This window comes from Lithobates pipiens, unplaced genomic scaffold, assembly GCF_037356315.1.
Source record: "Lithobates pipiens isolate NorthernLeopardFrog02 unplaced genomic scaffold, aLitPip1_a1.2 Scaffold_25, whole genome shotgun sequence".
Classification (NCBI taxonomy): domain Eukaryota; kingdom Metazoa; phylum Chordata; class Amphibia; order Anura; family Ranidae; genus Lithobates; species Lithobates pipiens.
Window position 1 is genome coordinate 56737412 of NW_027507787.1, and position 24671 is coordinate 56762082.

Below are 24671 nucleotides of genomic sequence, written 5' to 3' on the forward strand. Positions count from 1 at the left end.
GGATTATCCTGGACCAGCCTACAGTTGTTTGCCAGTGCCTCAATCTCCTTTGGGTGGTGGTACTAGAAATAAACAATTAAAGGATTCCTCTGTCCCTCAATTGAGAAGGATAAAATGCAGATTCACATGGAAAAAGTATACTCCTTTAAATCCATAAAATTAGAACATGGTGTTCCAGATAAGGTGCCAATGAGTAGAACCTACTTGGCAATAGCAGTATTTAAGCCTCCAATATCTAAGTTCTGGTATGCTCGTTAATATCGATGTCTATTGTGTCATGTCAGGATCAAAAGGGCTCTCTAAAGCGGTGGATGTCAATCTTCCAAGGGGTTTAAAAAGATAGTCAATTAATATAAAAAGTGGCCAATTTTTCCAGGACTGGCTAGGCCACCAAATTCAGCCCAAGAGCTGACAATCTGATGCTAAAAGGTCTCCAATTTTCTGTGGGATGTGCAGTTTGTGTCAAAACAACTAAAATCCAAAGACCATCCAAAGACAATGACCAAAGAGATTGCATCAATTTAAAAGTATTTCACCTTTTGTAAAAAAACTAATAAACGTACATGGTTTTGCAGGTAAAAAGGAAAAAAAAAATTTGCATTACTTTTTTACACTGTATCTGGTAAAGCATTGCACCCACGATCAGTGCAATGCCGATCTTCTGCAGAGATTCAATATAGATGTCTGGCCATGCCACCCGTACGGGTAAACTATTACTGAATTGCAGAAAGAATCAATGAAGTAAAAGTGAGTACATCAGCACCCTCACAGTTCAATGAAAACAACAAAATTGTCTGCCGTGATGGCATATGGGACTTGTAGTTCATTCATGCACAGAACTTTGCGAATGAATAACACAGCTGTGTGGGCAAAGACCCGCACAGCTGTACCGTTTTAAAAATGGTCACTGTCACAGCAGAGGATGGGGCTGGGGGTACCGGGACTGGAGCACAGTGCAATTTTGTTTTTAAAGTGGGTGAGATAAATAGCATTGAGTGTTTCTGCTTTAGGTTATAAGCGGATGGCCCCAGGCACTGGTTCAAGTTTACTGTATTATGTACCAAGCACCTTGGATAAAAACTAGCTCTGCAGGGCATAGTGATCACTTATTCATTCATGCACATGAAAATTTTCAGCTCATAGGAAATTCATTTATGTCTGTTATTCTAACTCATGGTCAACCTATCGATTACAACAGTCAAGTCTGAGTGACAAGACAATAGGAAAAGTAAGAGAACAGGCATACAATTAAAAGCAGAGTTTCGACCAAAAGTGGAAAGCTCCGCTTATCTGCGCCAACCCCCCCCCCCCCTCCGGTGCCACATTTGGCACCTTTAGGGAGGCGCAGGTACCTGTTTTTGATAAGTTCGACTTCCCCTCCTTTTTCCCCCACTGCTAGTCCATTCAGAAAGCGCAGTGCACTTCACATCTACGCAGACTGATGGATTCTCTCACAGGCTATGGCAGCGGCAGCACCTGAGAGTCGATGGAAACATCGGTTGGGGTGCTGACATTGCTGGATTCCAGGACAGGCAAGTGTCCCAATATTAAAAGTCAGCAGCAGGTTTCTGTCTAGTTTTTTAGGGCATAGCTGCCAATTTTAGTGTTCCAGCACCCCGTTAAAATTTCACAATGTAAATAACAAATAAAGAAAATTCAACATGGATCTTACCAATAAACAAGAAAAAACAAAAAACAAAAAAAACCCCCACCAAGATCTACTTAAGTGGTTGTAAAGTCAAATAAAGATTACTGCCAGCCCTCCTGTTCTAGTAAGCCATCCTACACTGTGTAAATGTTTGTACAAAATTTAGTCTGTAAATACCTTTTTCACATGACCTCTGGCCGCTCTCCTCCCCCCGATCTAAAGGCAACAGCGGCAGGGCTGAGATCCCCCTGACATCAGCCAGGGGGTCACGTGACTGCTGTGCTCTTTGCTCAGCCCCTCCTCCTGTAGCCTTTAGATCGGGGAAGGAGAGCAGCCGGAGGTCACATGTCCAGCCAAAAACAATCTGAACGAAGTTATTCACAGGCAAAATTTTATACAAAAAAAATAGAAAAAAAAATCTGCGCTTAGTAAAAAAAGCAATAAAGAAATCAGCAGCTGAACACCATAACCAAGATACTAGGCACAAAAAAATATAAGAGAAAAAAGTGCAGTGCTTAAAGAGGAAGTAAACCCTGATGGGTTTACTTCCTCTTTTTTTCCCTGCAAAGGTAAAGCATAATGGACTACTATGCATCGCATAGTAGCTCATTATGTGTCACTTACCTGACACAGGAGCCAGCGAAGTCGCCGCTGTCCCCTGTAGTCCGCCGCATCCATGTTGCTGGTGGCGTCTCGCAGCTCCGACGAATCACAGCGGCGCAGCCGCGATGACGTCACTCCCGCGCATGCGCACGGGAGTCGCGTCTCGCAGCTCCGCCGCTGCCATACGGCGAAGCCGCGATGACGTCACTCCCGCGCATGCGCACGGGAGTCGACAAATTAGGCAAATCCATTCTTGGATTTGCCGCATTTAGTGCGCCTGCGCGCCGCTGTCTACGGCGCCTGCGCCGTAGACAGCGGTGCCCATTTTCGGGCAAATATCTCCTAAACCATATAGGTTTAGGAGATATTGCTTGGACCTACAGGTAAGCCTTAATCTAGGCTTACCTATAGGTCCAAGTTGTTTGGAAGGGTTTACTTCCTCTTTAACTAATAAATATTAATTACTGTGCCTATTGAAAAAGTGCAAAGAAAGAATGACAAAAAAAAATTGTGAAAACGAATACACAAAAACTATTAAAGATGAATCAAAAAATATAAATGAATACAAAAATATGTAAAACATAAATTCAAGTGTCCATATATGAATTGATACAAAAAATATATAAAATGTCCAGTGACTCGTCACCTCTAAACACCACTGTTACATGGAGGCTTACCAGATCCCCAGTGACCCCCCTATTAGGGGAGGTCGAACTGCGCAAATTCGATCTCAGGTCCCATAGACGTCCAGATACCTAGATGCTGGAGATTATCTTTTGGATGTCTCGCAACCTTCACCATAAAAAACAAAAATGCGCCAAATCGTGTGATATGTGGGTAGCCATGCTCACACCCATAACGCATATGCCCTAATAGGGCGGTCACTGGGGATCTGGTAGGCCTCCATCTAATAGTGGTGTTTAGAGGTGACGGGTCCATGTGGTCAAACACAATTTGATTGAATAATCAAGTTTCAATTAGTACTATACTTACACTGGACATTTTATATATTTTTTGTATCAATTCATATATGGACACTTGAATTTATATTTTACATATTTTTGTATTCATTTATATATGGACACTTGAATTTATATTTTTTGATTCATCTTTAATAGTTTTTGTGTATTCGTTTTGGCATTCTTTCTTTGCACTTTTTCAATAGTCAAAGTAATATTTATTGGTTAAGCTCTGCACTTTTTTCTTTTATAAAATTTTATACAAATATTTACACAGTGTAGGATAGCTTAAGAAGAACATAGGGGCTTGCAGTAATCTTTAACTTTACTGCCAGCTCCTAATAGCAGCAGAGGGAGGGCGGAGGGGGTGGCACAAACACACACAAGATGACAGACAGGGAGGGAGGGGGAGAGCAGCGGGATGAAGGAAAGCATGTAACCTGGCCACAGTAATCATGGATCAGCAGCCATGATTCCCGTGGTCAGCACACTAAGGGGGACACGGGAACAGGCAGGATCAACCAGGTTTTTTACAGTATAGAGGGACAGATTGGACCGTACAAGCACTGTGTTTAACTTGCTATAAGGGAACAGGAACTCTCTTTTTTAGGGTTACAACTTCTTTAAAGATCAGTTTTGGATAGGGTGTTCTTTAACTCCTTTTGTGCCAGTCAATCACACTTTGTATTTATACAAAATGAAAATCGCCATCACTATAAAATATTTTTTGTACAGACTGTTATTGCTATAAAATGCTTTTGACATGTATACATTTAACAATTTGTTACAATAGTTATGCATTCAACAATGCTTCCTATGTTGCAAAAACAAAGTAAAGAATGTATCATTTTGTTAGTTAAAAAAAAATCCTAGCAACACTTACACACACCTCCGTTTAGACTCGCCTCTACGAAGACACGAATAGTCTTCACACACAACTCAAAGTTTTCTGGTGTAACATGTGCAGCATCCCGGACAATGAAAGAAAGAGACTCCACGCTCTTCATGAGAGATTTTGTATCGTGTGCACCAAAGTCCAAACCAATTACTAAACTGTACTGGTTTACTGGAGTGCTGGCACTAGGCTTGGTCACTGCTGCAGACACTTTAGAAGAGTCCACATCCTCCTTTCCAACCTGTGTGGAGAAGACAAACCATTTATATAGTAAAAAGTGCAAAATGAAGCTTCATTGATGTGTTGTAAATTGCAACATGACTTGCTTCACACTTTTACATCCCAGGTAGTTGAAAGTAGCCAATTCGGATAAAAAGTTTGAATATATTGAACTTTATAAATGTATCCAAATAGAATGGAGTTGTATCACAAAGGATCTTCATTATTGGCCTATTTTGATTCATTTCCATCCCTCTATTTTGCCATCTCCCAGCAGCTGCAGGTTATAGTTTATTTATAGTTTATCCCTGCTATTCCCCCCCAATTCCCCTTTCTTCCCGTCTAAGGAATATCTTTGATTCTTACCCCCTTCCCCATAAAAACTACAATGGAGTCTCTCATGGTGGAGTGCTGGGAGATGACCCAGCCAAGGGAGAAAGTCTTAAATTTAGGTTTCAGGGGTTACCAATGTACCCAGGGCCGCTGATAGGGGGTATCCCTGGTCTTTCTGTAGGAGGCCCAGGCCCAAAGTATGGTCCAGACAACAGGGGGATCTGTGCAGTAGGGCAGGGGGGACAAATACAGAACTATATCCTGTGCAGATTTCTGCAGCAGCTAAAGGGAGAGACACAGGGCATCCCTTCCCGTATGCCCAGGCCTCCCTCCCGCAGCTCTGTTTAAACCCCTGATCTCTCACCAAAGACCCCCCAACAAAGTTTAAAAAAAAAAAAAAAAAATTGTGAAAAATGTAAAATAAATGTAAAAAAAATAAAAAATACATTTTAGTAGATTGTAAAAAAAAAAAAAAAAAAAAAAAAAATTAAGGGCTCATTCACTTGGGATCTTGGAGCCATACAGTGTGAATAAGCAGTTTGTGCGGCAGGTCCTAAGTTGAGAAGTGTGCAGGGGTGGGCGAGTTGCCCTGAATACACACTGTCTGTGTTCGGGGCCTTACACCTGCAACCTACACGCCTGTCAAATTAGGACCTGTGGCTAGGTTCATACAGCTGCTGCATCCCCATAACATAGGCAACCTGCGCACAGCTTCAGCTACACAACCCCCTCCCCCCCCCCAAAAAAAAAAAAAACACGAGACAAAAAAAAAAAAACACTGATTCACACTGCACAGGTCACATTGCCCATGTGAAAGAGCCCTAAGACCACATTCGCACACAAAACTTTATTAACTCAATACAGTTTTATCTTTTAGATTTAGCAGGAATTTTGTAAGTCATGTTAGGTTTGTGTCAGCTAATAATGATTTTAGTGAATTTTTGGTAAAATTATAACTGATATTTTCAGGCATGGGGGGCCCCGTCGGGTAGGCTGTATGAGGCCCTGTGATTTCTAACAGCAGCCCTTACTGTACTTCCTTGGTAAATTCCATATTTCCTTATGGATATTCTATGAATAGTTGCTGGTCTACAGGTCTTTTTATTTTATGATGCGATTATCGATGTGTTTACCTGGATTCTTAATTATATTCTCTGGGTCTCTCCGACAGTTGCTCATAACATATTACATTAAAAAAAAAAAAAAAAAAAAGTATCAAGACACAAAGCTTCACCCAAAAACTAAAATTATATATTTTTTTTAATTGTTGCAACAGGGGCCGTTCTTCCATGATTTCAGTCCAGCTGTGTCAGCACCTGCCAATATGATAGCTGAGCTTCTTGGTTTAACAGGCGGTGTGCATTTTCTAAATACTTCTACAGCAGACAATTCACTACATAACAGGCCACATAGAAATGAAGTGTGTTGTGAATAATTTTTGTGAAGAAAACCCGTCTCTGAAGAAATTCATAGGGGACCACTAATACTCTCTATGTGGATGTGGTTTATTGGTGTCTATGGAGTCCTTCAGGAGATTGCGGTCTATTACTGAGAATGATTGAACTTCCAGAATTGTATGGTTGTCAATAGGACAGAGAAGGATGGAAATTCCAAAATGCTATGGTTATCGCTGAAACAGGAGTTTAGAGACTATCTAGCCTAGTCACATAGGTCTAAAGGAGATTTACACTCACTTCCTGCTGTATCTGGGAGCGCTTTAATGTTCTGTAAACCTAGTAAGCAGCAAAAATCCAGTAAAACTGTCACAAAAGCAACAATCTACTTGTTTGTTGATGGTTTTATGAGATAGAAGGATGGAAGTGCCATCTTTTTCTCCTATTTTTTTTTTTTTAATTACTTGTTTTTCTTTCCTCTGTCAATCTTTTTATTCAAGACTTGTACAATTTCTATTACAGAGGACACTTCTTTTTGACTCTACATACGATCTAACAATGGAAGTCACATATTCATAATCTTATCTGTACAGTTTTAAAGTGATATTGTTAATTCTGGGAGATTTATGGATTTAAGTTACTCAGTTTGCCAACAAGGATGGTATTATTGCTAATATGAAGACTTCTAGATTTCTACTACATGATGCTTATTGTTGGTATGTCTTTTATACTCTACTCCATTGCAAGATCCTCTCTTACCATGAGCCAAGATCTGCTGTAACCCACTATACATGTATTTTTCTTGAAAATTTTTCTTTTTTTTTTGATAAGGAAAAAAAAAAAAAGAAAAAAAAAAAAAAAAAAGAAGAACAGATAAAGGTCCCTTACCACCAGCCAACCACTATTCACCACATCTACATCAGTGACAGATCGGTGCATCTTTGATTGCTTGCTATGTTCTGTGTATACCTCAGAGTCTGAGGTGTACCCACGATCCAGACTTACATCAGTTGAGTGGTATGAAGACACTTCACTGTCTGACTGTGCACCTGACAAGAGAGAAAAAATGTAAAAAAAAACAAAAAAAAAATAAACCCACAGAAATATCACATCTAAAACATAAGAAAAGTAACTGCGATGGACAAACTACATTGGGTAAACAAAATAATCACATTTTCTTGTTTTGCAGCCTGCAATGAAAACAAGCAATTTTTGTTTTATCCAGCGGTATTTACTCATAGTAACTTATAACATTCAAGTGAAAGCTACAACACCAACATGTCAGAAAGAAAAAAAAAAAAAAATAAAAATCAAAAACAGAGTCACCGAGTTGGAAAATGACTTCTAAAAATGACTTGTTACCTCAATCAGGTGTAGCTAATCACCTTCTCAATTACACACAAAGCCATTTGACTTTTAAACGTGGTCATTTTGATTAGCTCAGCACTTAAGCTGGTCTTTCTTTCCTCTGTCATTCTTTTTATTCAAGACTTGGTTGTACAAGTTTTTTTTACAGAAATAAAATTAAGCTTTCCTGGAGCATTTCAGGCCCTGGTAGTGCAATTTAAGCAATCATCTATGGGTGGCAAGGCACTGTCAAAAAGATCTCCGAGAATAAAGTTGTGGACAGGCACAAGACAGGAGATGGATCCAAAAAAAAAAAAGGTTAAAGGGTTTTATCAATGTCTAGAAGCACAGTGGAGTCTTATTAACAAGTGGAAGGTATTTAGTACAACACCGACCCTCCATGGATCAGGACATCGCTCTAAATTGGATGAAAGAGCCAGGAGAAAACTGATCAGAGAGGCTACCAAGAGGCCTACAGGTACTCTGAAGCAGTTGCAGGAATTTATGAGCGTAGTCATTACATGCATTAGACAATATCACAAATTCTCCACAAATGTGGCTTGTATGGGAGGGTCGCAAAAAAAACTCCACAAGAAAAACCACGCGTAGTCACGACTGAGCTCTATCAAAAGCGTACCTTGAAGATTCTGGTTCCACATGCAAAAAGGTGTTATGGTTGGATGAGACTAAAATGTAACTATTTGGCCTCAACACCACACGTCTGGCGGAAATCCAATACAACTCCCCATCCAAATAACACCATTCTGACAGTAAAGCATGAGGGGGGTAAGATCCTGGTTTGGAGGGGTTTCTCAACAGCAAGGAATGGAGCACCAAGGAATGGGGCAAAAACGTCCTTGCATGGCCTAGTCAGAGCCCAGACTTAAAACCCAATGAAAATCTGTGGAATGACGTGAAGATTGCAGTCCACAAATGGTCACCATCACATTTAAATGAACTTTAGCAGTTCTGCAAAGAAGAGTAGGCAAATATTGGAAAGTCTAAATGTAAAAAAATAGTAGAGACATCCCAACAGACTAAAGGCTGTAACTAAAACAAAAGGTGTTTCAACAAAATACTGACATAAGGGGGTGATTATTTTTCCAATTCTGTCATTCGGTTTTTGAATTTTTTTTATTGACATGTTGGTGTTATATTTTTTACTTTGATGTTAAAAGTTGCAGCTGGATAAAACAAAAAACATGTCTCTTCATTTCAGGCTGCAAAACAAAATGTGATTAATTTAAAAAAAGGGGGGAGGGGTGATTATTTTCTATATCCACTGTATCCAACAGGCATATTCCTGGTAAACTGGTAGGCAGTACTCTTGGAAATATGAGTCCAGGTCAAGCATACAGAAGAAAAACTTACAAAAATTATATTTATCAAAAAAAATAAAAAAATTAGGGATATTTATTATAGCAAAAAGTACAAAATAGTGTTTTTTTCAAAAATTGTCACTCTTTGTTTATAGCGCCAAAAATAAAAACCAGTGATAATCAAATACCAAAAAAAAAAAAGCTCCATTTGTGGGAAAAAAAAAAGGAAGTCTATTTTGTTTGGGAACAGCGTCGCACGACCCACGTAACTGTTAGTTAAAGCGTCGCAGTGCCGCATTGCAAAAAAAAAAGTGCTCTGGTTATTGAGCAGCCAAATCTTCCGGGTCTGAAGTGGTTAAATTAGTTTATGGCCTATAAAAGGTATTGACCTGAAAAAAGAAACCTACATAGTGCAGGGCTCCTAAAAATAGATGTTTGTTGGAAAAGTATTTATATACACACACACAGAGACAGAGAGACAGAGAGACAGAGAGACAGAGAGACAGAGAGACAGAGAGACAGAGAGACAGAGAGACAGAGAGACAGAGAGACAGAGAGACAGAGAGACAGAGAGACAGAGAGACAGAGAGACAGAGAGACAGAAAAAGAGAGAGAGATAAAGAAAAAGAGAGAAAGATTATATATATATATATATATATATATATATATATATATATATATATATATATATATATATATATATATATATATATATAAATAAAATCTCACGCACACACGCTGTAAATTTATTCCTATAAACTCTTAGCCACATCACTATCTAGGATATAAGATATCCAGTGGGCACATTTCAGGTGGTTAATATGCAGAGCAGATCCTGTTTAATTTCACTAATGTACTTAAACAAGAGATTTGTTTTGCTCATCTGTCCTTCGTTGTAATCTGGCACAGCATAAAACAGCTGCTTATCTCTGAAAGGCATAGGATTTCATTAGTGCACATTCTCCATGTACCTGTGTCATTATCGCTCCTGGTTGTCACCTGCAGGGCAGGTGGAGGCTTCACCCCTGCACCAATGCACTCCAGCAGGCAAAACAGTGTATACCAATCATTGCTAGAATGGATGTTGGCAGCATTGGTCTTTAACAGTTCATGAAGGCCGAAAGCAACTTGGCGGCTTACTCGGGAAAGGACACTTGGCTTCATCATTAGCAGAATGCGGAGGGAAAGAAGAACCTGAGGAAATAAGCAGAATGTGTGTAAAATTTGTAAAGACATTTTATTTTTATTTTTTAGAACTTTTATTTTTTTTTTAGAACATTTGAGTAAATGTTATCTTTACAAAATATACAAAGACAAGCTAGATGCAGAATTTCATACATAGCATGTATCATCAGGCATAAACATGGTATACCACGTTCTGGCATTGAAGAGGGGACCATCAGGACTAACAAGGCGAATTCAACAACCAGACACATGCTAAATGAATTTAAATGCAGAATAAAGTACCATTTCACAGCAGACGTGTTCCTACTAAGCAGGTTTGCTAAAAACATTTCATCTGGTCGCACTCAGTTTTGACTGATATGTGTAAAGGGCCTTTTAGTTCTCTCATCTATATATGACCTGAGCAACTTGTTTTGTGCATATGATAAATCTGAACCTAATTGTATCTTTGCACCAAAAACTGAAAACACTATTTGTTTTACATATTCAGAGAAAATGTAGCTATGCATCCATGTCTCTGCACATTATTATGTTTAGACATCACTTTGAAAAACACCCTTCTAGCATTTCTAGCAGCTGGCATCTTGTGTAACAGCAGACGATTCATGTAGAATTTACTTCCTGGAATCCATCTGCTCTTTGCCCAGGCACGCAGGCAGGAGGGTGTGCTTAGCTGAAAAAACCCTCCTCCAGATGAAAAAAAAAAAAGATGCCCATGAAGATTCCTGGCATTTATGACAATTTTGGTCTAGGCCAGAAACCAGAAGCCAACTGAAGAAAAAAGTTTAAAACCAGTAAATATAATACACCTTCCTATTTACTAATGCTAGTAACAGAAGAATTACAAATGGTTAATGTTGATTCACAGAGAGTTTAGTTCTGCTTTAAATAAAAGAAAAAAGAATCTCTAGCATTATATTCTAGTTAAAATTCATGCCATTTTCCCCACAACGTCACAGACTTGCTTCAGAGGTTGTAACTCCACAGGTTCATTCTCGCACATTTTCTGGAACTGTGAGAAGGTCACATATATATGGAAGCAATTAGAAAAAAATTGCTTCCAAAATTGCAGATAGTAGTGTAAACCTCACTCTCCACAATTGTCTCCTATTTTCCCCTATCATTGGACACACCACCCATAATATGAGACAGATCCACACAATATGCATAGCAATGCATTCATTGGTTGATAGCATTCCATTGGAAATACCCATCAGTCCACCCTAACACCATTGAAAACCAGAATTAATAACACTAATCTTACGGTAAAAAAATTCCACACACTACAGAACACCAATCCTTTTTTAAAATAAAAAATGGGACCCATGGCTTAACCTTTCCAATCTTTTTTTCAACCCTGAATGACATTACTAGTAATCCATGTCCGAAGAACATAAGGCATGTATATATACACAACAAGCATAGAGTTTAATGTAAAATGTTAACATACTACAACAAAATATATATACCAACCATTACAGATTATAATTTGATCTCTCTTATGTGTAAACTACCTGCATTGTACTTTTTTTTTTGATATATGACAAAGCTTTTTGTATCACCTTTTGTACCAAATAAAAATAGTTTGTAAACAAAAAAAAAGTAAAAAATAATCTCAATGAGCTGCTACAGGAAGATGACTACATCAGACATTTCTCCTACATTAAGCATTATGCATTAAACTATACAGTGCAGTTATGAGGATCAAAAGCTCTTTCACAACATACTTTCATACAAACTATTACTAATCATATTTCATACAGGTTATTCCATTTTGCTTTGGCTGAAAAACATCTCTGCTCCCTACGTTATCATTATGCTGATTTTGTAGACTGAATGAATTACTCTACATTTTTAGAATATGTCAATTTAGGTCTGTAAAGACAAATGATAAAAGTGGCAGCATAATAAGATACCTGTGCACTGATGTCGTCACGCCGTAAAAGTCGAATAGCAAGTCGTAGCAGTCCAACCACAGCACGTTCGACAAGGAAGCAGAACTCCATTGCATGAGCGCAAAGATGGTAAAAATGATCGCGCACAACTTGCCACACACAGCCAACACGGTCCCTTTATAGTGGAAAAAAACAAAACAAAAACAAAACAAAAACAAAGGAAGCATGTCAGTAAACATACAGATTAAAACAGAATTTCTGTAAAAGCACAAGTATTGTTATATCCTTCCAACTAAAATATATTAGCCCACATCATGCTGGCTATCTATGTTCAAGTGAAGATCTGCTGTGTCTTCAACGTTCTCAATCTAGAACTTGTCTGCACGATTTACAAAAAAAAAAAAAAAAGAAGACAGTGGGCAGTATTTGGAGGTAAGGAGTTTGGAGGGTATGACAGCAAGGGCAGTATTTGCAGGAGAGGAGTGCTGCAGGGTATGACACAAACAGCATGTTCAGGAAAGTGTAAAAGATAGATAGCGAGCACCATGTGCAAAATGGGTGACCAGGAAAAGGCCAGCTAAAATTGAAGCAGGTTATTCTGGGACAGGGAAAGTGTTGGAGAGTGTTTCTCCAGTATTACGGTACAGATAACTGCAGTTTATACATAACTGCGGGCCAATTACAAAGAGCAGCGCAGCTCACTCATGCTTAGTGGGCAGCCGTCTGTGAAGCCGCAAGCAGCACAGCTAGCTGCCCACAGTTATGATGCAATCACCAGGAACCTGAAGGCTAGTGATGAACTAGCTCAGGTTAGGACAGTGCTGGATCCCTGGACTGATAAGTGTGTTTTTATTAAAGTCAGCAGCTGCAGGATTTGTAGCTGCTGACTTAAAATCTCTCCCCCCCCCCCCTCCCACTCACCCCCAAGGGTCAACCTCCTCTAAGAATAAGACTCACTGAAAAGTTCCCTGACCATATAAATAAAGCTAACAGAATTCCAAGCTGAACCCTACTTTTTGCTTTCAGTTTGTTCTTATATAATGCACCGCACCCCACTGATATATAAAGCAATTCATCTTCTTCCAGTTTGTCTACTTGACTTTTGGAGAATGCTTAATCTTCATGAATCAAGTGGCTCTCTGGAAATAACAATGAAGTCTTGATACATCTAGAAATGACTGCATTTTTTGTTACATGTTACAACTGAAAATAGGTTAAGAAACTGGCCACTCATTTTCTGTGGACCCAAAGAGGGCCAATATTTATGGATATCCCTGCCAATGGAGGTAAGATAGGAAGGTAAACGCTGGTAATAAATTGGAAGGACACACTTGCCAGAGTTTATTATTTTGTTGAATATGCTTATATTTCCGTCTGCTCAACAGCCTACTTGTCTTCTGACAGACTACATCAAGGAAAGCCCATTACTGGCACAAATTATATGAACCGGGTATGTGACTACCATCAGAGCCTCCACAAGAAGCCATGCCATCAGAATGTTCAACAGTAATGAACATTAACCAACCATTAATGATCTTAGCCTTAATACATAAAGGTAAAATATGGAAAAGGCTGGTATGCAAAGCCACTGTTGACTTTGTATAAGGTGTACTAGCAACATGGCTGTTATACTTATTCTGGTGACAATCAACAATGTCTAGTTTGAAAATTGTTAAAGAGCTATATTTGCATCTTATTTATAAATTTGTTAGCAGTAAAGCTGTTTGGACATTGAGAGGCAATGCCTGGGGTTTTAGTGTCAACACTGACACCAGAGGTACGGGATCTATTTAAATGTAGAAAACTACAACAGACTTCACAGAAAAAGACCACCACATACCAAAAAAGCTGTAACATTGCATACAATTTACAAAAACAGAATGAAATGATCTGAAAAACTTTATAACCCATATTTTATTCACAATTGAAAATATATCAAGTGTTTAAATTGACAAAATGTATAATTCGGAAAAAAATAAATTTAGATTTCCGAAAACACCACATTTCAAAAAAGTTGGGACAGGGCAAAAAAAGGCTGGCAAAGTGCAAGGAAGAACTGAAAGTACATTATGCAACAGGTCAGTAACATGATTAGTGATCAAAAGGGAATCTTAGATTGACAGCATTTCACATGTAAAGATGGGCAGAGGTTTGGGGTTATTAATATTGTTCTTAAATTCCCCCTGTAATGGCCCGCACACATGATCCGAAAATCGGATGAAAAAGACAGATTTCATCACAATCGTACATTAATCGGATTGTTAGTACAGAACTTTTGAGGGCCGATCACAACAGTTAATCCGATATTATTCGATCGGACAAGCATGAAAATTTTCCTTGTACGATACCAGATCGTACGATTTTCATTTAGTCAGTACAGTTGTTGTCCGAAAATACAATACAAATACACTACAACAGATGACATCACTTCCGATTCTTTTTTCGGTCGTAAGAGAATTTTTCGTGACTTTAGTAACCTATTACATTTCTACTTGCGACTAGTAAGCAAATAAAGTCGGACAATCTGTTGTCGGATTTTCTGATCGTGTGTATGGGGCATAAGTGTATTGAGGGTCACTTATGGAGGTAAACCTTCATGTATCCAGCTCTGAATTTGTGCGATAGTCTGCAGGAGCAGTCATAACCCATCTTACCTGGTTAAGCAGTTTGTACGCATCACATTTCTAAACAATGATGTGTGACTATTTGGTACGTGATAGATTTTTTTTCTTCCCCAGAGTTCTCTTTTTTTTCTCGTCATCAACCAGCGTCCCACTCAGTGAACACTCTTTGTATTATATGTTGATGATTAACAGTTGCACTGCACTATTTTATACCATGTGTAACCAACATTTAAAATCCTGTGTTTTGTGAATTATGCTCGACTGAGGTTGCAAGCCATTCTTTAGGGCTCCTTATTTGCTGTATGACATTGTGTGCATTGTAATCTAAAAAAAACTAACAAAAAATTGGGCAAAGGTTGAAAAATCTGTGAAACCCTGCATCAAAAGACTGTGGAACAATTTCAGGATAAAGTTCCGCAAAATAAAATTGCAAAAACTTTAACTATATCATTATCTACACTGTCAGCCACAATGTCTGATGGTGCTTTATAGGCATTCATTCACAGGAAACTGAATGATCTGGTCATGTGTGCGGAGCCCCATACAGCAACGTTGTTTTTAAATTGTGACAGTGGGTGTGGGGAGAGGTTCCCCTGCTCGTGTCACGGGGGGGGGGGGGGGGGCTGGGGTTGTGCAGATGAAGGAACATGGGGTGGAACAGGTAACATGCTAAAGGTGAACTTTTTCTATAAAAACAGGCATGGTTCTGTGATGGACATTACTACATGGGCTCAGGAATACTGTGAGCACAGTTTGCCATGATATCCAAAAATACAAGTTAAAGCTCTATTATGCTATGAAGAAACCATATTTGAACTAGATCCAGAAACGGTATCATCTTCTCTGGGCCAATGCTCATTAAAATGGTTTGTTACAAAGTGGAAAACGTCCAGTCCAGACCTTTCTCCAATTGCAAATATTTGGTGCATGTTAAAATGAAAAATATGACAAGAACCAAGACTTTTGAGCAGTAAGAATCCTATATCAGGCAAGAATGAGATAACATTCCTCTCCCAAAACTTCAGCAACTGGTCTTCTCAGTTCCCAGATGTTTACAAAGTGTTAAAAGAAGAGGGTATGCTGCACTGTGGTAAACCTGGCCCTGTCCCACATGCTGCTACCATCAGATTCAAAATGGTACTATTTCTCAGTTTATTTTCTATTGTGAATAAAATATGGGTTTATGTGATTTTTTTTAAAATCATTGCATTCTTTTTTTTGTATATTTTACACAATGTCTCAACTTTTTCGGAATGGAGGTTGTACTACATGCCTGCAAATAAACATAGGCCTGCCCAAACCATGATTTTTCATAACACCTGTTTTCAAGAACAATTCTCAGCAACATCTCTAAGCAAAAGGCAGCATCTTCTTCATCATATGTTTCTTCATCTGGAGTCACAGATATCAAAGCCTAAATAAAAAGAAACACGTTCCATAGGAATACAGTAGACACAGGCAGTTATGCACACTCTATATCACAAAACTGTTTCATTTTGTTTCTTAAGAAAGACTTTTGTGTTCTCGGTTTCACAGATAAACTGTCCAAACACAGAGAAGGAACAAACATATTCGCATTTCTGATCATCCTTGCACATGAATAGGAGCAATCATCTCAAAACCTAACCAAACATACCTTCAAGTTGGCTATTGTGACATAATAAAATATTAAGAAGACTTTAACCACTTGCCGACCTCCCATAGTGCATTTACTGCAGGCAGCCGGCCGAGGCAGGCTGGATCACATACCTGCACATCGTCCAGCCTGTTCTGGGTTAGGGGTGCCTTACATGACCACTGTGTGGTTGCGCATGCCAGTACCCCCGGCTGCTGTCGGCGGCCCGGGGATCATGTCATCACTATGCAATCACATGATCACAATGTCAAAAAAGCTGTAATGAATTAATTTAATCGATAACAGCTGTGATTCCTATAGTGATGCTGTGATTGGCGCACGGTTGTCAGATGGTACCTGTGTAAACCACAGCATTGTGTAGCGTGTGATAGCTGTGGGTCAATCAGCTGTTACGAATGTAACCCATTCATGACAGTTCAAAAGATTGCTATTACAGTGATTACTGTATGTAAGTGTAAAAAAATAAAAAATAAAAAATCCTGTTCGGCTATTTTATTTACCAAAGGTGTGTGTGTGTGTGTATATATATATATTATATATATTTATGATCAAATTTAGACAGGAACCAATTAATTGACCACCATGTCTCTGGAATGTGGTAGGAAACCAGACTACACATGGGAAACCCATGCAGGCATAGGGAGAACATGCAACCTGTCTGTGCCATGGTTGGGATTCAAATCAACGACCCTAGTGCTGCTAGGGGGAAGTGCTAACCACTTAGCCTCAGTGCTGCAAACACTGTACACAGATCACATTGTCTCATTAAGTGTACAGTATATACAAAATTTGGGGGGTTTTGAAGTGCTTGGGTATTACTATAGGTTTGACTTTTTACTTTAACTAAAACTTTATGTCAGCTGGGGACAAGAAGTCCCCTATGTGATATAATATTTTTAAGACAGGTCCTCTAATGAGAAATCGGGGGTCATTTAGACTCATGAAGTCTCACCTGCCAAGCTAACCGAGTGCAGACAGTGTACAGCCCTAATGCCATCTAAAGAAGTTGACTATTTTTATTGAAAACGTCATTACATTTGTTTATATAAAGCCATAATTTGAATTAAACATGGAACGGAACGCAATCATGCCATAAGTTAATCAACCCCTATAACACAGTAATACTATTGACTAGTAGCATTTCCACTGTGTTCTGATCCCACGAAAGTCAAAGCGGTCATTGCTCATGAGATGGGCTAACGGAGGCCCTGGGAAAGTTCCAATGGAAAAACAAAAGTTATATACGGAATTACTTACCTTCATTAATTCCTGCAAGGACTCCAGCTGGAGAAATTTGCTCTCTGTAATGAGTTTCTCTGGATCACATAACTATGGAAAAAAGGTTGCAAAAAGTAAAAAACATTTATATTTTACAAGCTAGTTCTGTAACTGCTTTTCTACCATGGAATGTTTATCAAGGATGAAGTTGTGGACTGTTACAGTGAATGCAAATCCTCACATATACCCAGTAAAATGAATAACCTGAATAGATACACAGAGATGAAACAAATCCTCCTACATACCTTTTACATGTATAGCTGCTGTCTTCAGCTTTCTACACTGTTTAGAAAGTGCACATCTTGTTACAAATTTTGTTTCTTCATTCAGCAGTGAGAGGGGAGTCTGGGCATACAGTGTGCAAGATGATTGGAGGAAAGGCACTCACCCCCCCCACCACATAGGAACGAAGAAACTGTGCTGTGAACAGACAAGCTCTCTGCTTATCTATCCCTAAGCTCCTTCCCCGACACAAATTTCCAGCTGCTTTTATCGTCTGCGTCTGAAAACTTGTCAGAAGTTATCATGCCGAGAACAGAGGAATACAGAAAGACACAGGACAGTGCTTTGGCGAGAGAGAGAAGTAAACACTACAGATATACAGTCTAAACACCCGTTAAAATGCCAGGTTTTTGTGATGTTAAAAAAAAAACAAGACAAAAATAATTTTAGAACTTTTTCTACCTTTAATGTGACTTATAAAATGTACCACTCAGTTGAAAAACAAAAACTGAAATATTTTGCTACCATTTAAAGTGCCTCTGATTAACCCCAAATAAAGTTCAGCTGTTCTAGTAGGTTTTTCCTGACATTTTCTTAGTCGCATCCTACAGCAAAAGCCATTGTCCAAAGCATCAGAGGGATCTTATTGTTAATAGGCATCAGTCAGGATATACAGACATCAAGTGGAGAAAACATGGCACAACAGTGACATTACCAAGAACTGGATATCCCTCCAAAATTGATGAAAAGACTAGAAGAAAACTGGTCAGGGAGGTTGGCACGAGGCCTACAGCAACATTAAAGGAGCTGCAGGACTGACAAATACTGTCTGTGTGGTACATGTGACAACAATCTCCCGTATTCTTCATATGTCTGGGCTATGGGGTAGAGTGGCAAGCCTTTTCTTAGAAAGAAAAACGTCCAAGCCCAGTTAAATTTTGCAAAAACATATCTGAAGTCCCTCAAAAGCATGTGGTAAAATAAGTTGTGGTCTAATGAAACCAAGGTTGAACTTTTTGCCCATAATTCCAAAAGATATGTTTGGCACAAAAACAACATTGCACATCACCAAAAGAACACCATACCCACAGTGGAGCACGATGGTGGCAGCATCATGCTTTGGGGCTGTTTTACTTCAGCTGTAACAGAGGCTTTAGTCTAGGTAGAGGGAATTATGAAGAATTTCAAATATCAGTCAATAATGGCACAAAACCTTTAGACTTCTGCTAGAAAGCTGAACATGAAGAGGAACTTCATCTTTCCACATGACAATAAACCAAATACATCCAAATCAACAAAGGAATGGCTTCACCAGAAGAAGATACAAGTTTTGGAATAGGTCAGTCAGTGCCCAGACCTGAATCCAAATGAAAATCAGTGGGGTGGTCTAAAGAGGGCTATGCACAGATTTGGAGTTTTTTTTTGCAAAGAGTGGGCAAATATTGCAAAGTCAAGATGTGCCATGCTGATAGACTCATACCCAAGAGTGTTGTAATAAAATCAAATAGTTCTTCAAGTATTAGTTTAAGGGTGTGCACACTTATGCAACCATAATACTTGAGGGTTTTTTTTTCATCCATTTAAAAGATTTCAGTTTGTTTTTCAATTGAGCTGTACAATTTATAGGTCACAATAGACGTGGAAAAAGCTCTGAAGTTATTTATCTTTGTCTCATTTCTTTACATCACAGAAACCCAACATTTTAACAGGGCTGTGTAGACTTTTAATATCCACTGTATGTGCCAAGGTCAGATTTCATGAATGGGGTTTACAACCACTTTAAGTTACCTAGTGTCATTTATGGACAGCACTGGAAAAATAGTTGGGCAGCTGTTATTGGATGGCTCAGTTCACAAACACAATGTACTGAGTGGATCCAACCAGCTCTGTGCCATGTGATCACTGATAACCATTCACAATGATCACAACTAGACATGTGGAAAAACATTTACAGTATGGATTCCTCTCCTTGTTTCAACAGAGAAAGGAGAAGAATTGTAATTGTAGACTTATCACTGAAAGTGGGAATGTCCCTTTTTTACCCTTCAACTCCCCTCCTCTCCTGTACTTCTGATCTTCAGCCTGTCTCTGTAGATGACCTGTATATTAACCCCTTCACCTTTTATCTTGCACAATGACATGTTCATCCTCCTGCTGCATACAGCCTGTATATTAAATATATATAATGCCCATTACTGAGCTCCCAGTATGCTTGTAATACACTGTAGAGAGGCACACTGGCTAAGGAGTTTTATCGTGGGTAGGGCAATGGGGAACTCCAAGACTAGTTCCTCACTGGGTCTGCCTCTCTGATTAACAGCAGATGGCAGCGGGACCCTGCCATAGCAGTTGGCTCAATAGTAGGTATGAATTTCACCTACTGCCACTGGCTGGTAATCACAAGGGATGCGACCTGATGTTGAAAAATCAGAAACAAGCTCCCAATCAGGTCTGTCTGCCTGCCTTTTTTTCCCAATAATTTTTTTATACATTGTAAACATTTTCTCTTACAATACCAACAATTGTACAATCCAATCTCTTAGTTACAATTAAATCTCAATATAATTGTAAGCCTTCTAGAAATGATTTATCCAAATATCTTCTTAAATCGCTCTAATACGTAACCAATAATCAAGCCCAATACAACTTTACTAAACACCAAAACAAAAACCACACACTCCGTGCCTTGCCTTTCACACAGTCAAAAGCAATATAACAACTGGCTGATCATCAATACCTACATACCCTCCAATATAGGACACACCAGCCAGTCTCCCCCTCTTGTCAGATAATTTATTTAGAATTAATGAAGTCTGAGCTAAACCCGGGGTAGCAAGGCACCTATTCCAAATTTTTTCTAATTTGCTTGGGTAATTTCTGTGTCGGTAGATTAGCTTTTCTTTAGATATAGTATAATTTGTGCTTTCAGTTCTTACATGGTGGGGGAATGGGGTGGGGGGATAACAATTTTTGGGCAATTAATTTGCAGGCTTCAAATAACACTCGAGTGATAGGGACATCATATATTTTCTGGTAAAGCAGCCTCAACCAACATGTTCAATAAACATATCCCTGGATCTTCTGCTAAGGCAACCTGAAAGATGGATCTTATAGTCAGAACCTCTTTCCAGTATCGAGTTCTGGACATCTCCACATCATGTGGATTAAGGTGGCAGGGTCAATGTTACATTTAGGACAAAAGGGATTCTCTCTACAATGCCAAGCAAACAGTTTTTCTGCAGTGTGGTATGTCCAATGCAGAACAAATAACTGAGTTTGCAGGTGGGGAAAAAGCTAACCTGTGAGAGTTCAGACAACACCATTTTCCACTGGTGTTCTGTTACAGGGCCCAAATCTTTGGACTTGAAGAGTGGAGTGAAATTTGGAAAGAAGACCTAATGCCGCGTGCACACGACTGGACTTTGAGAGACTAGGTCCGACGGTCTTTCGGCGGAGTTCCGACGGACTTTCCGAATGAACGGACTTGGCCACACACAATCACACCAAAGTCCGACAGATTCGAACGCGATGACGTACGACGGGACTAGAATAAGGAAGTTCGTAGCCAGTAGCCAATAGCTGCCCTAGCGTCGTTTTTTGTCTGTCGGACTGGCATACACACGAACGGATTTCTTGGTCTGGCAGAGTTCCGGTGGAAAAATTTAAAACATGTTCTATTTCTAAAGTCCGCCAGATTTTTGGCAAGCAAAGGTCCGATGCAGCCCACACACGATCAAATTGTCCGACAGACTCATTCCGTCGGACCTTTGCTGTCAAAAAATCTGGTCATGTGTACGCAGCATTAGTATCACCACTCTGAAGTATAGAGACAATAGTTGATCTGCTATATTGCAATGTATGTGAATGAGTTTGAGACTTGGCATGTCTTAACTGGAGGTGCTGAAAAAACCTGACATGGGAGATCAAATTCCCCACACAATTGATCAAATAATTTAAGAGAAGAGTTTTCATACAATTTTACCATATACCGTATCCCTTTGTTATACCAGCCTTGTGATAGGCAATGGACTGAAATGGGTGTGGATTCCATTGCTGCTTTTGGGCTGCCTCATTGCCATTGAATCCACTTCATTGCCATCACTCCCAAAGGATAGCAGACCCCATGGGGATCTAGTCTTTACGTATTCACATTAGACTCCGCCTCTGACCAAATTCAGCCCTGTTCATTTGTTGCTAGGATACTAGTAGACTGCATACTAGTAACCAATGAAAGAAATACAAACACCTTGCTTGTGTGGTGAACTAATTGTGCATAAAAGCAAGTTGTTGTTTTGGTTTTTCTTTTTTTATGTTTTTAACAAGTTTTCTACCTTTTTTTACATGAAAAAAAATTAAAAAGTTGAAAAAAAAAATAAAAAAAAAAAAAAACACAAAATTAAGCAACCAGCTCCCCCTCCTATTTATGATGAATCTTGTTCCGATCCGAGTATACTAAATCGAGGCCTCATCATACAGACTGACTCCCCAAGCCCTTGTTTACTAAATAAAGAAAGCTTTCAGGGAAAATATTTTATTGTCTTTTATAAATGTCAGTTTTTCTGCAGCAGGTACTATACACAGTACATATGGGCCACTTTACAGGCACTAGATTTAAAGAGGAAGTAAACCCTGATGAGTTTACTTCCTCTTTCATTCCCTGCAAAGGTAAAGCATAAATGGACTACTATGCATCGCATAGTAGTCCATTACGTATCACTTACCTGACACAGGAGCCAGCGAAGTCACCGCTGTCCCCTGTAGTCCGGCGCATCCATCTTCTCGGTGGGTCTCGCTGCTCCGCCGCTGTCATTCGGCAAAGACGTCACTCCCGCGTATGTGTACGGGAGCCGCCACTCGTGGCATATCGCCGTTGACCGCGGCGCGCTCAGTAAACCGTGTAGGTTTAGGAGATATTTCTTGGACCTACAGGTAAGCCTTAATCTAGGCTTACCTGAAGGTCAAAGTGTGTTGTAAGGGTTTACAACCACTTTAAAGGAATTTTTAATTTTTATTGTTTCACTTCAAGCATCATTAAAATCACTGCTCCTTCAAAAACAATCTTTTAAAAATGTTTTTGTTTGCATTGATACATGTCCCCCAAGGCAGTACCCAGGCCCCCCATACCCTTTTTATGGTCAATAACATGAATTTAAGACTTCAAAATGGGTACGTCTGATTTTTTTAAGTTTGGGTCCCATAGACTTTAATAGAGTTTGTGTTTGAGCGTTCTGGCGTGAATCAAACTGGGGGGTGTTCAGCCCAACACTAGTTCTAACCATTTATGTGGCCATAACTCTGGCCTGCCTCTATAAACTGGGTTTTAAATGACCAATTTTGTGATCTACAAAAGGCAGCAATTATTTTCAAATTAGTAGCAGCCACAGCTAAACAATGTGAAAGTGGTCCAAATAAGAACTACCCAAAGCCAGATACACACTGTTTTGTTAAAGCCGTTGTGTTCTGACAACGCCACCATACCCCCCCCCCCCCCCCCCACCGGCAGAACACTCCAATTAGCTCTGTCATTGGCTGAGTGTGTAGATCGGCAGACTGTCAGCTGCTGGTTTGTCAGCATGCATGTCCTTAAGAAGCTGGTCGGCTTCTGTTGGACAGACCAACATACACACAGGCCAAATATCGGACATTTTTCTTTTTTTTTTTTTAACTGGCTGTTGTCTCCCGACATTCGACCCGTGTGTACTGGGCTTAAATCTGTGACAGTTAAAGAACAGATGTAATGCTTTCATAAATTATGCTTTATCAAGTATAATTCACTTTATTGTTGAATTGCCCTCATAATGATGTTCTTATTTGACATACCTTTATACACTCCAATGCTAGTTTCTTGGATTCTTGGTTTTCAGTAGGTCCTCTCAGATTTGACTGCTCAGTGCCGCTCAGGGTTAGCCAGCTGACAAAACTTAGGACAGAAGACTCCCCACTACGAAAAAAAAAAAAAGTTGAACTCAATCACAGGACAAGAGTATTCTTTAAAAAGCACTTTTAAAAGAGCACTACGGTTAAGCTAACCATACTAGCATTTACAGATGTCCAAAGACACTTGCTGGTGGGTTAAAACAAGGTAAGGGATATGGAAATATGAATGCTACCCATTTCTGAATAAGCTAGCAGCCTGGCTGTCATAATCTAAATGCATTTTTAAATTTTGACTCTCTGACCCAGACAAATATGCAAGACCAGGAGTCAGAGAAAAAGCAGAAATCCTTAGCTGCACGCTTATTTCAGGTCTGTAATATGCTAACCATCATATTCATAACATGGTGTTAACAATGGCAGCCTTCATGTTCCTCTCATGACAGGTTTACTTTTACTACCTCAATACATGTGTATTTACCACTCCTAAAGCGCCCCTTCCCATAGAAAACAATGGGGCAGCGCTGCAAACCCACCTGCAAAGCGCCGCTGCAGCGGCGCTTTGCAGACGGTTTTAACCCTCTTTCGACCGCTAGCAGCCGCATTGCACCGCTTTACCGCCTTTGTCCTGCAGGGTTTTTTTTTTTTTTTTTTAAAGGGTTTACTTCCGCTAAGTCTTTTATGTCCTACTGTTGGTAGATTAATGTTTTAAGGAATATACTCTGTATTTCTTTGTGTAATCCATGATTTTTACCCTTTCCCTGTACAAATAGATTGTGTGTATTGGTCTAGGCCTATTTTACTATATACTGATACATTTTTGTTATTGTGTTAAAGCTTTCACTCATGGTCAAAGAACTCTCATTTTGGTGTCCGTTTAGTAAACTGAGATAAGCTGAGATCAGGATGATCTCTGCTCATCTCAGAGCATTGCAGGTTTAATATACTGAGATCAGAAGATGGAGAACTATTTTTCTCTTCTCATCTCAGTCCACAGAACGGCTGCATTGACTGCAATAGAAACGGCATGTTTAGTATACAGAGATGCCACTTTATCTCTGTGATTCTCTTTCAAGTTCTCCTTTCTGGCTTCTCCAGCCCAGAGGTGGAGATATCAGGAGATCTCTGAGAGAGAATAGATTCTTCCTTCGTCCATCTGCCTGCATGGTCAATACTGAAAGTAAAAAATTTCTCTACTGCAGTGGAACATCCATCAAGAGCAAGTTAGATTTACATTAAC

At 39.3% G+C, this 24671-nt stretch overlaps 1 protein-coding gene across 12 annotated transcripts in view; it reads right to left on the bottom strand.

Annotated features, from left to right (window-relative positions):
* Nucleotides 1-24671, bottom strand: part of GBF1 (golgi brefeldin A resistant guanine nucleotide exchange factor 1) — a 323893-nt gene that overhangs the window by 53981 nt on the left and 245241 nt on the right. For 7 of the 12 annotated variants that reach the window (XM_077454487.1, XM_077454497.1, XM_077454498.1 and 4 more), the window contains 7 exons: nt 23378-23498; nt 17315-17386; nt 15741-15835; nt 11819-11972; nt 9689-9911; nt 6940-7100; nt 4100-4346 (listed from right to left, as the gene is read on the bottom strand). In XM_077454487.1, the coding sequence (XP_077310613.1) occupies nt 4100-4346; nt 6940-7100; nt 9689-9911; nt 11819-11972; nt 15741-15835; nt 17315-17386; nt 23378-23498 (1073 nt within the window). Of the gene's footprint in view, nt 1-4093; nt 4347-6939; nt 7101-9688; nt 9912-11818; nt 11973-15740; nt 15836-17314; nt 17387-23377; nt 23499-24671 lie in introns of all 12 variants that reach the window. The other 5 variants (XM_077454491.1, XM_077454489.1, XM_077454486.1 and 2 more) reach the window with 1 other exon arrangement.